The 12,798-nt window shown below is 55.5% G+C and overlaps 1 protein-coding gene across 1 annotated transcript in view; it reads right to left on the bottom strand.

Moving 5' to 3' along the window:
• Positions 1–12,798, bottom strand: part of MACF1 (microtubule actin crosslinking factor 1) — a 137,932-nt gene that overhangs the window by 26,359 nt on the left and 98,775 nt on the right. Inside the window, exons 53-60 of the mRNA XM_031062038.1 lie at positions 5,724–5,885; positions 5,425–5,595; positions 4,210–4,376; positions 3,100–3,259; positions 2,363–2,689; positions 1,577–1,661; positions 425–666; positions 120–326 (exon numbers count right to left, since the gene is read on the bottom strand). Coding sequence (XP_030917898.1) covers positions 120–326; positions 425–666; positions 1,577–1,661; positions 2,363–2,689; positions 3,100–3,259; positions 4,210–4,376; positions 5,425–5,595; positions 5,724–5,885 — 1,521 coding nt within the window. The remainder of the gene's footprint in view (positions 1–119; positions 327–424; positions 667–1,576; positions 1,662–2,362; positions 2,690–3,099; positions 3,260–4,209; positions 4,377–5,424; positions 5,596–5,723; positions 5,886–12,798) is intronic.

Raw genomic sequence — 12,798 nt, forward strand, 5'->3', positions numbered from 1 at the left:
TCCTTGGCTTTCCTGACGGGATTTGCCCTTTGCCTGTGCTTGCAATCCCTGCCACTGGTGGTGAGCAGTGCCTGGCTCCTGCTCTCCCCAAGCAAACCCTGCAGGGGTTCTTCACTCACCTGCTGAGACCTCTGAATAGCAGCATCGATCTCCTCCACCCTCTGCCTGATGGTGTCACTGACCAGCTTGTAGCGCTCGTTGGTGTCCGACACCAGCTTGTCCAGCCCCTCCCGGGCTCTCCAGGGAACCAGCTCCAGCAGAGCCCTGCTCACCTCGTTCACCGTGTCCAGGACGAGCCTGTGCTCCATCACCTCCTTCTTCAGCTCCTGTGGAAGCCACCCACGGATTTGTGTCCTTCCCAGCTCCTCCCCAGCCTCCCAAAGCAGAGAACAAACCACCCCAACCCTGGGCGCTGCTCCCCCACCTTTTGCCGCTGCTGGAACTGGGGGATCTGCTCTCCAGCAGGGGATTGTGCCCCTCTGGAGGCCAGCTCCTCCTCCACCTTGCTCATCCACCCAGTGAGCTCCTCGTGGGTGGACTGGAATTTGGTGGCCAGCTGCCGGGCCTGCTCCAGCGTGCGCAGGGCCTTGGAGCTGGCGGCGGTGATGTCGGAGTAGCGCGTCTTGATTCCATCCAGCTTCTCCTGGATCAGCAGCACCTCCTCCCCTGCAGCAGGGGGAAAATGATGCTGGGCTCCGGGGGCTTCAGAGTCACCCCAGGAAGCTTCAGGAGCCACTTTCTCTGTTTGTCCCCCTTTTAATTTCAGCATAACTTTTCTTTGTATTGACGCGACTGCTGCCTGTTTTTAGTAAGAGGTGACATCTTCCACCAGCATAACATCCATGTCACCCCTGGGATGGGATGGGATGGGATGGGGTGGGATGGGATGGAATCTTGTGATAAAACCAGCTGCAAAGCCTGGTTTTGTCACAAGCCACCCCAAACCAAAGCCACCCCAACTCAGTTCTCATCAACGCGTCACAGCTCCAAGAAAAAAGGGTCAGTTCACCCCTCGCTGCTGCTTCCAAGAGGACACAGAGCTGCCTGCCAAATCCTTTGTAATCACTCTTCCTGCTCCACAGCTCCCACAAGGACACAGGGCTGTACATCTGCTCTGAGCAGACCACATCTGAAGGAAACGCAGCGCCCCGACCTCTCTTCCCACTCATAAACATAAACTCACACCCACGTGGCAACAGCCACAACTGCTCAGTCTGGGAAAGCAGTATTAGGAGAGGGCTGGGGGTATTTTTAACCTCTTTTCCATGTGATTTAGCAGCTGGCTGCAGTGAGAAAAGCCTCCCTCAGCACTGAGCATCCCCACAGCAGCAGTGGGAATCACCCGCTCCCCAAGCTGGGAGTTTGGGATTTTGGGACCAAGCAAATCCTAAGCTGGAGTGTTTGTGGCTTAGCATCCATGCCTGGATGCAAACCAGCTACTCAGGGAGTTTCCAAAAGGAAATGAAGACCTGAGGGAGAAAAGCCTCCACCCAACAGAGCATGGACTTCCCAAGGAAAGGCGTGTGGAGGATGGATTCCCAAGCCCCCCACATTTCCCAGATCTCCTCTGTGTTACCTGTGGTTTGCTTCAGGAGAGCTTGTCCATTTCTAATGGCTTGGTCCACGTTCTTCTTCCTGTTCACAATTTCCTCATTCAGAGCCTGAAGGAAAAGGCAAATTTGGGTTACTCTGCTGCAGGCAGGTCCCTGTGTCCTGCCAGCCTGAGATGCTGTGGGGAACATGAACTTCCCTACTGAGCACAGGCAGGCTGGACAACCCATCTGAAAACTGTGGAAGTTTCCAATCATCCTGCTGTGGGAATTATTGGGATTTTTGGGACTCAAAAGGCCAAATCTCAAAGCAAACCCAACCCAACCCATTGGATCTGTGTCACCAAAGGACTCGCCCTTGCATTAGACAGAACCTCACTCTTGAAAAGAGCCTGCACAGCCCCAGGGAGCGGATGCAGAGGCTTCCTCAGTGGCCAGCCCAGCTCCAAAACCCACCAGACTTCTCCAGCTCTCAGTTTTGGAAACAGCATCCAGCTTTCTGAAGGCACAGGGTGGCCAAGCTGGCTCAGACACTGTTCACAAATCAAACAAACCATCTGAAGTTCCCCCTTCTTGAGAAACACTTTTTTTTTTGGTGTGGGGGGGCCCAATTGTTGTTTATAACACATGAAATCTCTTTACACTCCTCTCCAAACCTCAGACAGACCCAGCAGCAGAACGAGCTTCGCAAAATTAAAATCAGGCCCCAGAAACATAAACAAAACCAGCTAAAATGCAACAAAACAAACAACACAAACATGGAAGAAGACAAAAAAAAAAAAAAACCAAAACCAAAAATAAAGGGGAAATACCAGCTGGTCGGCATGCTGCTTCTGCAGGACGTCCCGTTTGAAATCCTTTATGGACACTGAGCCCAGCTTGTCCTCCACCTCAGCCAGCCAGTTGAGCACTTCCACCTCCTCCTCCCCAAAAATCCTGGCGTTGGCCAGAGCCTGGTCCAGCAGTGCTGCCTTGCGGCCGCCCCGCTCGCGGACCTCGCCGTAGCGGCTCTGCAGAGCCTCTAATTTCTCTGCCAGCAGCCTCTGCTCAGCAGCACAGCTCAGGGAGGACAGAGACTGCCCGACCCCCAGCGCCCGAGACACGTCGGTGGAGTGGCTCTCTATCTCCTCCTCGAGAGCCTGAATGGTGGAGGGTAGAATGGACAACAGAAAGGGGGAGGGGGAAAAAAAAAAAAAATGAGCGGAGAATGAGGAAAATGAAATAAACGCAACTTAAAAGGGGGAACGCAACAATGAACGTAACTGAGAAATGGAGGAGACGTAAAAGCCACCCCTGAATGGGTAAACTGAGGAGAAATTAAAAAGAAACACATGAATGGGAATGGTTTTTTCTATCCAAATCTGCTGGGAGGTGCAAGGACACCGGTTTAATGTTTACCCACGCTGGTGGGTCAGGGCTTGCAGCCTTCTCTGGATAACTCCTCCACTCCTTGTTTGTGCCAAAAACCTCTCTGGTTGTGGTGGAAACAACACCACTGGAGCGGGACCTGACTCCAACCACCTCCATCCTGCTCCTGCACAGGTCCTACCTTGTGGCGGCTGATCTGCTGCTGGATTTTGGCAGTCTGGGTGCCAATGGGCTCAGAGTTGGCCAATTTCTTCTCTGTCACCGACAGCCAGTCAGACACAGGCTCTGTGGTTTCATGGAACTGCTTTGCCAGCACCAAGATATCCTCCAGCTGCTTCTGCCTATAAAAAGTAATCATAAAATTAGAAGGAAATAATTGTTCAAGGCCAGGTTGGAACGACCTGGTCTGGGGGAAGGTGTCCCTGCTCGCAGTGAGGGGTTGGAACAAAATGGTTTTTCAGGTCCCCTCCAACCAAAACCAGTCTGTGATTCTTTGAGTCAGTGAAAACACTAAGGAGCAGCTCCCAGTTGGAGCCAGGCATGGGAAGCAGCTTCAGGTATTTGGAGGAAGCAGCTCTGCTCAGAGCAAGGTGAGACACCATTGTCAGGCAAGCTACAATGGCAAAGATAAAAATCAATGTGGAGGAACTGCAAAATAAGCTTTTCCTGCAGCTGTGCCTTTAGTTCATTGCCCTGTGAAGGCAGCAGAAGGGCTTCCCCATTGTGCAGCTTTTCATGGAACAGTTTGAGACGGAAAGGACCTCGAAGATCATTTATTTCCATTTGTTCCATCCCTATCACTGTCTTGGAGATCCCTCAGCTTGAGGCCAGGCTCTTGGTCTTTCAGAGCTTCTGGTCAAAGACAATCGTGGATGGACAGTCCTAGATGAACAGTCCAGCTTGTTGGCAATGATTCAAAACATGGAGAAAGGTTCAATCTGGCCTCAGAAGTGACTTCATAACCTCAAACATCAGCTTAGGTAGAAATAAGTAACTCATAAACAAGATTCTGGCAGCATAAAGGTGTCAACAGGATGTTGCTAAAACGTTAAAGCTTACAGGAATAAAAATAACATCCCTCCCCTGCAGGGAAATTATTTAATCTCAGCTCTTCCCTGCCATTGTAAACCACTGCTATCAGCACCAGCTCCCTGCCAGCCTTTGATTCCTCGTGTTTTCCAGCTGTTTCCAGGATGTATCTGCACCGAAATCTCCGCCAGCTTCCCCAGCGCTGTCCCCATGCTCCAGGGCATGGTGACCCGTGGGATGAGCTGCTCCCAGTGCCCCTCACCTGGCAGCTGCCCTGCCCAGCAGCCCTTCCCAGCGCCGTGCCAGGCTCTCCAGCTGCCCCACGATCTTGTCCCGGTCCGCGGGCTCGGCCGACTGTGCGATGCGGTCGCCCTCCGCCTGGATCATCTCCACCGTGGCTTTGCGATCGTCCAGGAGGCGCTGGAGCAGCTTGGGGGAGGCAAAGGAAGGGGGAAATTACCAGATTGGGGCAGCAGAACCAAATCCAGCCCTTGGAGGGGTCACATCTCTAATTGTGGCTCAGAACTGCTGCCAGCACTGGGCTGAGACCGGGCCCAGCCCAGGGGCACAGCTCTGCCTTCAAAACCAGCTCAAAAAATTATAGAGTTATATTATATTGTTATATTACATTATAATAATCACATACTTTGATTTGGGCATCCCTGAAGTGGTCAGGCAGCTGGACAGGGTGATCATTGTAGGTCCCATCCAACTGAACTTTCATTTCATCTGTTCCATTCTATTCCATTCTATTCCATTCTATTCCATTCTATTCCATTCCATTCCATTCCATTCCATTCCATTCTCCTTTTCATTCCATTGCACTCCATTCCATTCCATTCCATTCCATTCCCTTTTCACCTTCCCCTTTTATTTCCCCTTCCCTCCCTTACACTACTCAAGACCCAAACCACTTCTGTGCCAGAAGAGTTTTCCGAGTCTTTCCCACCAACCCCCTCCAACTTATCAAGTTTTTAACCTCCACTTGAAGCACATTTCCTCTTCCAACCTCCACACGTCAGACCAAGCCTGGGTGAGAATTCATTTCTAAAATATTTCCCCAGGACCACACTTGACCTCCCCTCCTCCCCCTCCGAGGGCAGGCGCCGACCCCGGGCTGTTATCTCAGCAAACAGCGGCACACCTTGGGGCTGCTCTCACACTTTGTAACGTTCCCTTTGTCCAAACCAGGCCCTGCACCACCACCAGCTCGCTCCTGACACAGCAGAATTATCAGCACAAAGCAAAACTCAGGGCTGGAAAAACACGGCCAACCAGCAAAACCAACTTCAAGAGGCAGCGGGACAACGAAGGGACGCGGTGGTTTAGGTGATGGAGATCATTGAGTGTGGGCAAACTGTTCTTTACACTGGGATGTGAGGAACTGAGATCCAGCAGGAAAGAAGTATGGACATCCCAGTTGGACCCCCAAAATATTGTCTGGTTGTCCTGAGCTCCCCTCCCAGTGCTCACTCACCTTCTGCTCTTGGATCTGGGCTTTCACCACCTTGTACTCGGCAGAGGGAGGTTTCTGGTTGGAGATGAGCTCCTCAGTGTCTGCCAGCCAGCTCAGCAGTGGCTCCAGGGCATCCTGGAACTTCCCGCAGTGCAACAGGGCCTCCTGCAGCTGGGCCACTCGCTGGGCCACCTGCACCCCAAAAACAACCCCACTGCAGGGTCAGGGACTGGCACCAGAGCCTCAGCTCCCTGCCTGTGGTCCCCTCCTTCCCCCAGACCCCCCAAAAAAACAGGGACAGTCCCTCCCCATGCTCCCACCTTCTTGTTGAGGGTGTTCCAGCGGGTGTTGATTTCTTCCATGTCATGCTCCAGCCCTTGGACATCACAGTTTTTCCCGGCGCTTTGGATGAGTCCCTGACCAACTCCATTGACTTGCTGCAGCTTTAGCTGGAGGGGATCCACTTGCTCCTTCTGGAATTGCTGTGGGGAGGAAAAGGTGGGAGAGAAAAGGTGAATTTATAAGCTGTGAGCTGCTCTTCCAGCCACTCAATCTTTCCATGGATACAACAGGCTTTCCTCTCTAGGGAAGATGCAGTAGCCACTTGCACTGATTTTATTGGAATTGTGCAAGTTTGTCTAAACTCCTCCCTTGCCTTGACCTAGTCACACAGATGTCACAGGAATCTGCTGGTTTGGAGCACAACTCAGGGTCTATCCACACCCACCTCTGGTTTTAAATGGGTAAATCCCATTTTTCCAAGCACTGGAGTGAGGTAAAAAGAGAAAACTGAGGAAGAAATGAGAGCATCGGCTCTGACTCGCCATCAGATTGGGAAATAATGCTCCTGGGGAAAAACCCCAAGCAATTCTCACAGTGAAGCTATTGAGAACAGAGACCTGACATCATATGAGTTTTGTTAACCACGAAATTACAGGCAGCGAGGAGCTCGCTGCATTTCGAAAGACAAAGGCAATAGGCAATTAATGTGCGAGTCGTTTACCACGGATTTGGCACGGTCCTGCCTGGGAATCCTGTGGGGAAAAGCTTTCTAAACCAAAAAAGATTTGATAGGGAAGGGGGAGGAGAGCGAATGAAGCTCCCCATTGTCAGGAGAGGCAGCAGGGAGAATCCTGTTCCTCTGGAGGAGATAAATGCTCTTTATCAAAGCTGGGGATCTGCTGGAACCACGCGCTGCCCGTGCAGTCCTTGCCCACCAGTCCCAAGGGACAAGCCTGCCCTGTCCCCCACAGCAAACACCCCAAAAATAGGGAGCAGACTGCTGGCTGGCTCTGCTCCCCTGGAACAGGAGCCCATGCAGGGCACGGGTCACCCCGCAGCCGGCGCTGGGCAGCAGCAGAGCCCTTGGCCCTGTCACGATGTTTTCCCGTCGGGAAGCAGAGGGGATGGCAAGCAGCCACCTGCTCCCTGTGCCCAAGAATGCAGGGGCACTGCCTGCACCGAAAAATTCCCACTTGGATGCAAGATCTCCCCCAGCAGAGCAGCAGCTCGTGGAGGACACGGCTCTCTGCGCCCAGCAACTGCTTTGCTCCGGAGGAGCACAAAGCAAAACCCCCTAAAAACACCAAAATGCCCCAAAACACACAGGCACAGCTCCCAGCCTGAGCAAGAGGCACTGCTTTGACTTTCCCTGCCTCATTTCCAAAGGAAATAAAAGCTACTTTTTCCCAGCAGAGCTCAGGAACCGGAGGGCAGGGAGGTCCCTCCAGGACATGAGCGAAGGGTGAGCTGGCAGACACTGTCCAGAGCTGTTTGCTCATGGAGAATTCTGCCACGGTTATAAGAAATAAATGGGGACTTGGAATCACCAGTTCCTGGGCTGTTCTCCTGTTACTGTTTATATATGGAGCTGCTGGGTACAAGAGCCAAACCCACAAAAGGATCAGGCTGATAAGCCTGGCATGCCAGGCTGGTCCGAGCTCTCCATGTACTGCAAAACAAACTGCAAAGGAGCCAGGCAGGGAGGGAGCCCTGTGGAAAAGCCTGGATGATCCAACCAGGGGTACCTGCAGCACAGGTATCAGCCAGCCTGAGAGCCCAGAACTCCCTGAGGAGCCCGACAAAAATAATCCCAGCAGCAGCCTGAGGGTGAGCGTGTCCAACACACTTGTTTTCCTTTGCTCATAAAGGATTCCAGTGATTTAGCTCATTAACCTCACTGTGACTCAGCTTGGAAACAAATATTTAATGACTCCCCTTTGCTGTGGAGCAAGGTGTCCTGCCTTGGACAGACATTTGGGGAGAGCAGAAGGACATCTGCTCCACCACACCTCCTCCTCCTCCTCCTCACTCCCAGAAAGGCTTCCCAAAGCATCCCCTTGCTTTCTGCTTCCCTCACCTCCCTTAACCCCTCTGCTGCTGGATTGTGGAATTCCAGGAAGCATCTCCAGCGATGCTTAAGGTTTGTGGGGTTAACAATCAGAGGTGCTGAACCTAAAATAAGGATCCCCCTCACTGAATTTCAAAAAACAGAAACAACTATGGCAAGGACCCAGTGGTTTCTCGCTCACCCAGGTCCCCTCTGGGTGTCCCAGCCCATGCTCACGTGGACCCCCATGTGAAACCACCTCTCCAAGCCCCTCCACGTGCGTATCTCAAAGGGGTGGTGCAGCCCAAAGGATGAGTAATTGCCACCAAATCGGGGTTTTTGGTGCTGACTAACTTCTGATGTCTCCTTAGTGATATTTCTCCTGTTCCAGATGGCAGGAAATCAGCGCTGGGCTGTGGGAACTCCAGCACTGAGGTCTCTCCAGGCAAGAGCCCCGAGAAACACAAATCCCCAAACACCAGAGGGAATCTGAGCCCCTTCCCAAGCACCTTCTGAGCCTCAGCACCTCAATGCTCACAGGGAAAACCTACAGACAGCGATGACTGCACGGGGCAGGAATTGCTTGCACTTAATTCATTTTGCAGGTTTCTCTTCCCTGATATATTTTCTGCTTCAAAGATGGGAACTCCCTGCCAGGAGCCAGCGAGAAGGTTTTTTTTCTAAAGTCCGCGATTTCCATCTGAGTGACCACAATGTACTTTAATAAGCCAAAAAAAGTGCAAGTCAACATTTCAGGTCATCGAGCAGCGAGAATCTTTTGCCTCCCTTACTTACACAATCACACAATTCCCCCCCCACAACCCCCAAAAAAACCCCAACTTTTTTGCCTGCCAAATTCAAGCCGATCTCAGGAGGGAGAAGGCTGTTTGGAAGCCCAGATCGTGCGTTACTGAGTGGGCTCCCACCTCCCACCCATCCCTGGAGTGCAAAATAAAGCGAATTCTGTGCCTGGAGCCCCGGCTGCGGGAGCCTGAGCAACAAATACCTCGTTATCTGGAACAAATCCATCTGGGAGAGCTGGGGGCCCTTCTGCCATGGCAGCAGCACCGAGGGGTCCCTCTGTGCCCGGTGTCCCCTGTCCCTGGCTGGGACAGAGGGAAGGGGCACCCCCATAGCTGCGGGGACGGAGGGGCCCCCTCAACACAGCCCTGGGGAGGGTTTGTGCCCTGGCTGCTGTGGAAAAGGGTGTCCCCAGCACCCTTGTGGGACCTTCTGGGAGGGGTGAGAAGGCACCAGGGGGACCCTCCCAAGCTGCCACCCCTGCTGCAGGTAAGCTCCCAACGGGGTCATCCTCCAAAGCCACCACTTCAGCGGGCAGGTGCTCCAGGATGGGCGGCACAACCGTGATGGCAAAGTCATCTGTATCCCCCAAGGACACCACCAATGGCATGGGGTCACCGCTGAGGGCCCTGGCACCCGAGGAGAGCGGCTCAGCTGCTGGTGGCGGCACAGTGGCAACAGGCACGTCAGCAAAGGGTGGTGGGGCTTCCAGAAGCTCCTCCACCATCAAGGGCATGGCAGTGGTGGTGGCTCCTGGAGGCTCCTCAGCATCCATGGTAGGATCCCTGGTGGCTGGTGGCATCATCCCCTGAGCCTGGGGCTCCAGGACAGCTGAAAGTGGGTGGGCTGGAGCAGAAAGCTCCCCAAAATCCCATGGGATGGCAGGCCCTGCAATGACCAGTGTGCCAGGAAGCTCTTCAGGGGCAGCTGGGCTGGTAGGACATGGGACCTCCCAGCTGGGGGCAAACAACAAGTCCACATCTCCTGGCTGCAGGATGGCTGCTGGTGTCCCCCCATGTGTGACCATGCCCTCTGTGTGGGCAGCCCCTTCCAGAGACAGGGCACGGCCCAGGGAAACCATTTCCCATGGGAGGTCCTCAGCAGGCACTGGGAATGTTGTTGGAGCCTTGGAGCCTGGCTCTGATGCAGAGCCAGCGTGGAAAGGCAGCAGAGAACCACAGCAAACATCCCCACTCCCTGTTGGACGAGTCCAGCCCTCAGCTCCACTCCCTGATCCTAAATCTGTGGCTTCATCCTCAGAAACCAGCTCTGGGACATCCCAGCTGGCGACCTCAGTCCTTCCAGGCAGAAGGTGATGGGTCCTGAAGGGATCCATGCCCTCAATGCCAGCCTGGCTGTGCCCTGGGGGGGACCCCAGCTCCTCCATGGCTGGGGCTGGGGGCTGGCAGGGGGACACTGGGCCAGGACAGGTCCCCTCAGGAAGCAAGTCTTGGGTATCTTCACCCCACCCCTCTGGGGCACTGGGGTACCCATCTGGCCCCAGTCCAGCAGCTGGATGTGCCCCTGGGTGGGATGTCACCCCAAACTGCGGGTCCACGAGTGGGTCAGGATCAGCCTCCCCCAGCAGCGCTGGGGAGCACTCCAGGAGGGACCCCAGCCCTGCCATGGCCACGGGGCTGGGGGAGGCCCCTCCGTCCGAGTCCGTCGGGGTGACAGCCAGGGTGTCCCTTTCTGAGAAGGGCTCTGTCAAGGGCTCCAGCGTGCTCAGCACCTGCGAGCTGCAGGTGACATCAAAGTCCTCCAGATCTGACACAACAGCAGAGTCTGAGGCGCTGATATCCAAGGGGGCCCTGTGCTGACCCCCTTCAACCCCCAACCCAGCCAGTTTGGCCGAATCTGGGTCCAGCCCCTCTGAGTCCATTGGGGACATTTGAATCTCCAGGCAGCTGGGGACAGCTCCATCACCCCCGTCCTCATTCAGGCACTGCTCTTCCAGCTCCAGGAACATCTGCACCGAGTCCGTGTCGGACAGCTCGGGGCCCGTGGGGCTGGTGGAGCGCTCCAAAACTGGAGCAAAGTCCTCAACCCCACATTGCACAGCCACGTCCTCCGTGCAGCACGCGGTGCCACCACCCCCAGGGGATGTGCAGGGCTGGGAGGTCCCCAGGCTGGGGGCAGAGCCGTCCTCTGGAGCAGTGGATTGTTCCCTTTCTTCAGAAATATCTGCCAAGCAACAGCTCCTCTTCTCCTCTGCCACCAGAACAGCCTTTCCTCTCTCTGACAGCGTCGCCTCCTCCCACTCCTCCATCATCACCCAGCGCTCGTCCTCCTCAAATCTCAGCTCAGACTCCGTTTTCTCCCTGAGATTGGAGGTGATGAGAATATCCAGCCCCGTATCCAGCAGCTCTTCACTAAGGCACGGAGAGAGGTTGACGTTCTCCACCGTAGAGTCCGACTCGGAGGCCTCCAGGGTCTCCTGGTGCCCATCGTTGAAGTTCCCCCTGATGAAATTCTTCCTGGCTCGTGGCCAGGTGGCACTGGGGAGCCGGCGGGCCCTGGCCAGGTCCCTGGCACTGCTGTCACCGGCGCTCAGCAGGGCCTGGCGCTCCTCCCGGGGACCTCCATAGCCATCCACGCTGAACTGCTTGGCCCCCAGAGCCTCTGCCGTGCCAGATGCCTTGGAGACGTGCTCCAAGGTGAGAGACTCCGACATGGGCTCGCCGTGCTCGGGCTGGCCCGGCTGCTCGGCCAGCATGGCGCTGGAATCTGCTCCTCCCGGGGACCTCCATAGCCATCCACGCTGAACTGCTTGGCCCCCAGAGCCTCTGCCGTGCCAGATGCCTTGGAGACGTGCTCCAAGGTGAGAGACTCCGACATGGGCTCGCCGTGCTCGGGCTGGCCCGGCTGCTCGGCCAGCATGGCGCTGGAATCCCGCTTATCCCGCAGGGAAGGGTTGGAAGCGCCACCTCGCTCAGAGAAGCCCCCATCCTTTCAGCGAACTCGGTGAAGTTGGGAGGCATGAAGGACTTCCACGAGCGCCGGTTGACGTTCTCCTTCTTCTCGGGGTTCGGCCGCCGCTTTGGCGGAGCCGGCGCCGGCTTGGAGACGTCGCTGCTGAGCTTCAGCTGGTCGAAGATGACTCGCTCATCCAGCTTCTTGGGTTCTGGTGGCCTGGACTCGAAGACGTTGGCAGCTCCCAGAGTCCCGTTGCTGGATATGGTGCTGCCATCCCCTTTGCCCAGGGTGCTCTTGGAGAGCTGGTTGAGCTTCGATCCCTGATCGATCTGCTCGTTAATTCTCATGGTGTCGTATATCGATCTCTGGGGCACGTAGCAATCCTCTATATAACCATCCTCATCCTCGCCCTTCCCCAGGCAAGTGCGGTTCTGCCGTAAACAGTCTGGCCGGCTCAGTGGTTTGCCCATACTCTCGTCCTTAGGGATGACGGAACCACCCCGGCAACCTTTCGCCCGCCACGGCAGGAAGCATCACACGGCCAGCAGGTCCCAAACCCGCCGCCGGGGCAGCCTCTGATCCCAAAGCGACGCTACGGGGATGGGAAGGGGGACCGGCTCAGCAGCCCGAGCGGCAGTCCCGAGCGGTGAAACGACCCATCTCATCCCCCCGGCCCCCCTAAAAAACCCCATCCATCAGCGGCTCATCCAAAATCCAACAGCTCCGGTAAAAATATTCCAAGCGGTTCGCGACAGAAACGGCGGAAGAGTTTGAAGCTCTTAAATTATCCCGTCCGTCCTTCTTTACTAACAAAGGCACTGCTTGTCCCGGCCGCTCCCGGCTGGCAGGGGCGAGCGGCTCCGCGCGTTTTCTGCCCAGCTCCGAGCGCCGTGCGAGTCCAGCTGCTCCGAATTAGCCTCTCCCCCCGACTCTCGTGTTTTCATTTGAACCGAGCTTGTCAGCGGATATTCGTACAACTTTAAACACAGGAAGTTCTTCATTCGGGGCAAACTCGGAGGTTTCCTGTCTCAAAAACATGATGGCATTGTCGCTGCCGTCACCTCGCCCGGTGCCACCGGCAGTGGCGGAACCCCCAAAATCCAGCGGGTGGGTGCGCGGCGGCGGCGGCACGGCCGCGGACTCCGGAGGTGGAGGAGGGCTGCTGGGTCTTCGCTTTTTTTTTTTGTTTTTGCTTTCTCCCCAGGGGAAAAAAAAAATTGGCTATAAAACGCATCCAAAAATGGCAAAGGGACGGAGCGGGATGGAATCCCCTGAGTTGCCTCCGGGAGCCGACGGGGGGGACGGGGAGCAGCCGCGGCTGGGGGGGGGGGGGGGGGCCGCGGGGTCTC

This window comes from Geospiza fortis, unplaced genomic scaffold (genome assembly GCF_000277835.1).
Source record: "Geospiza fortis unplaced genomic scaffold, GeoFor_1.0 scaffold432, whole genome shotgun sequence".
Lineage (NCBI taxonomy): Eukaryota > Metazoa > Chordata > Aves > Passeriformes > Thraupidae > Geospiza > Geospiza fortis.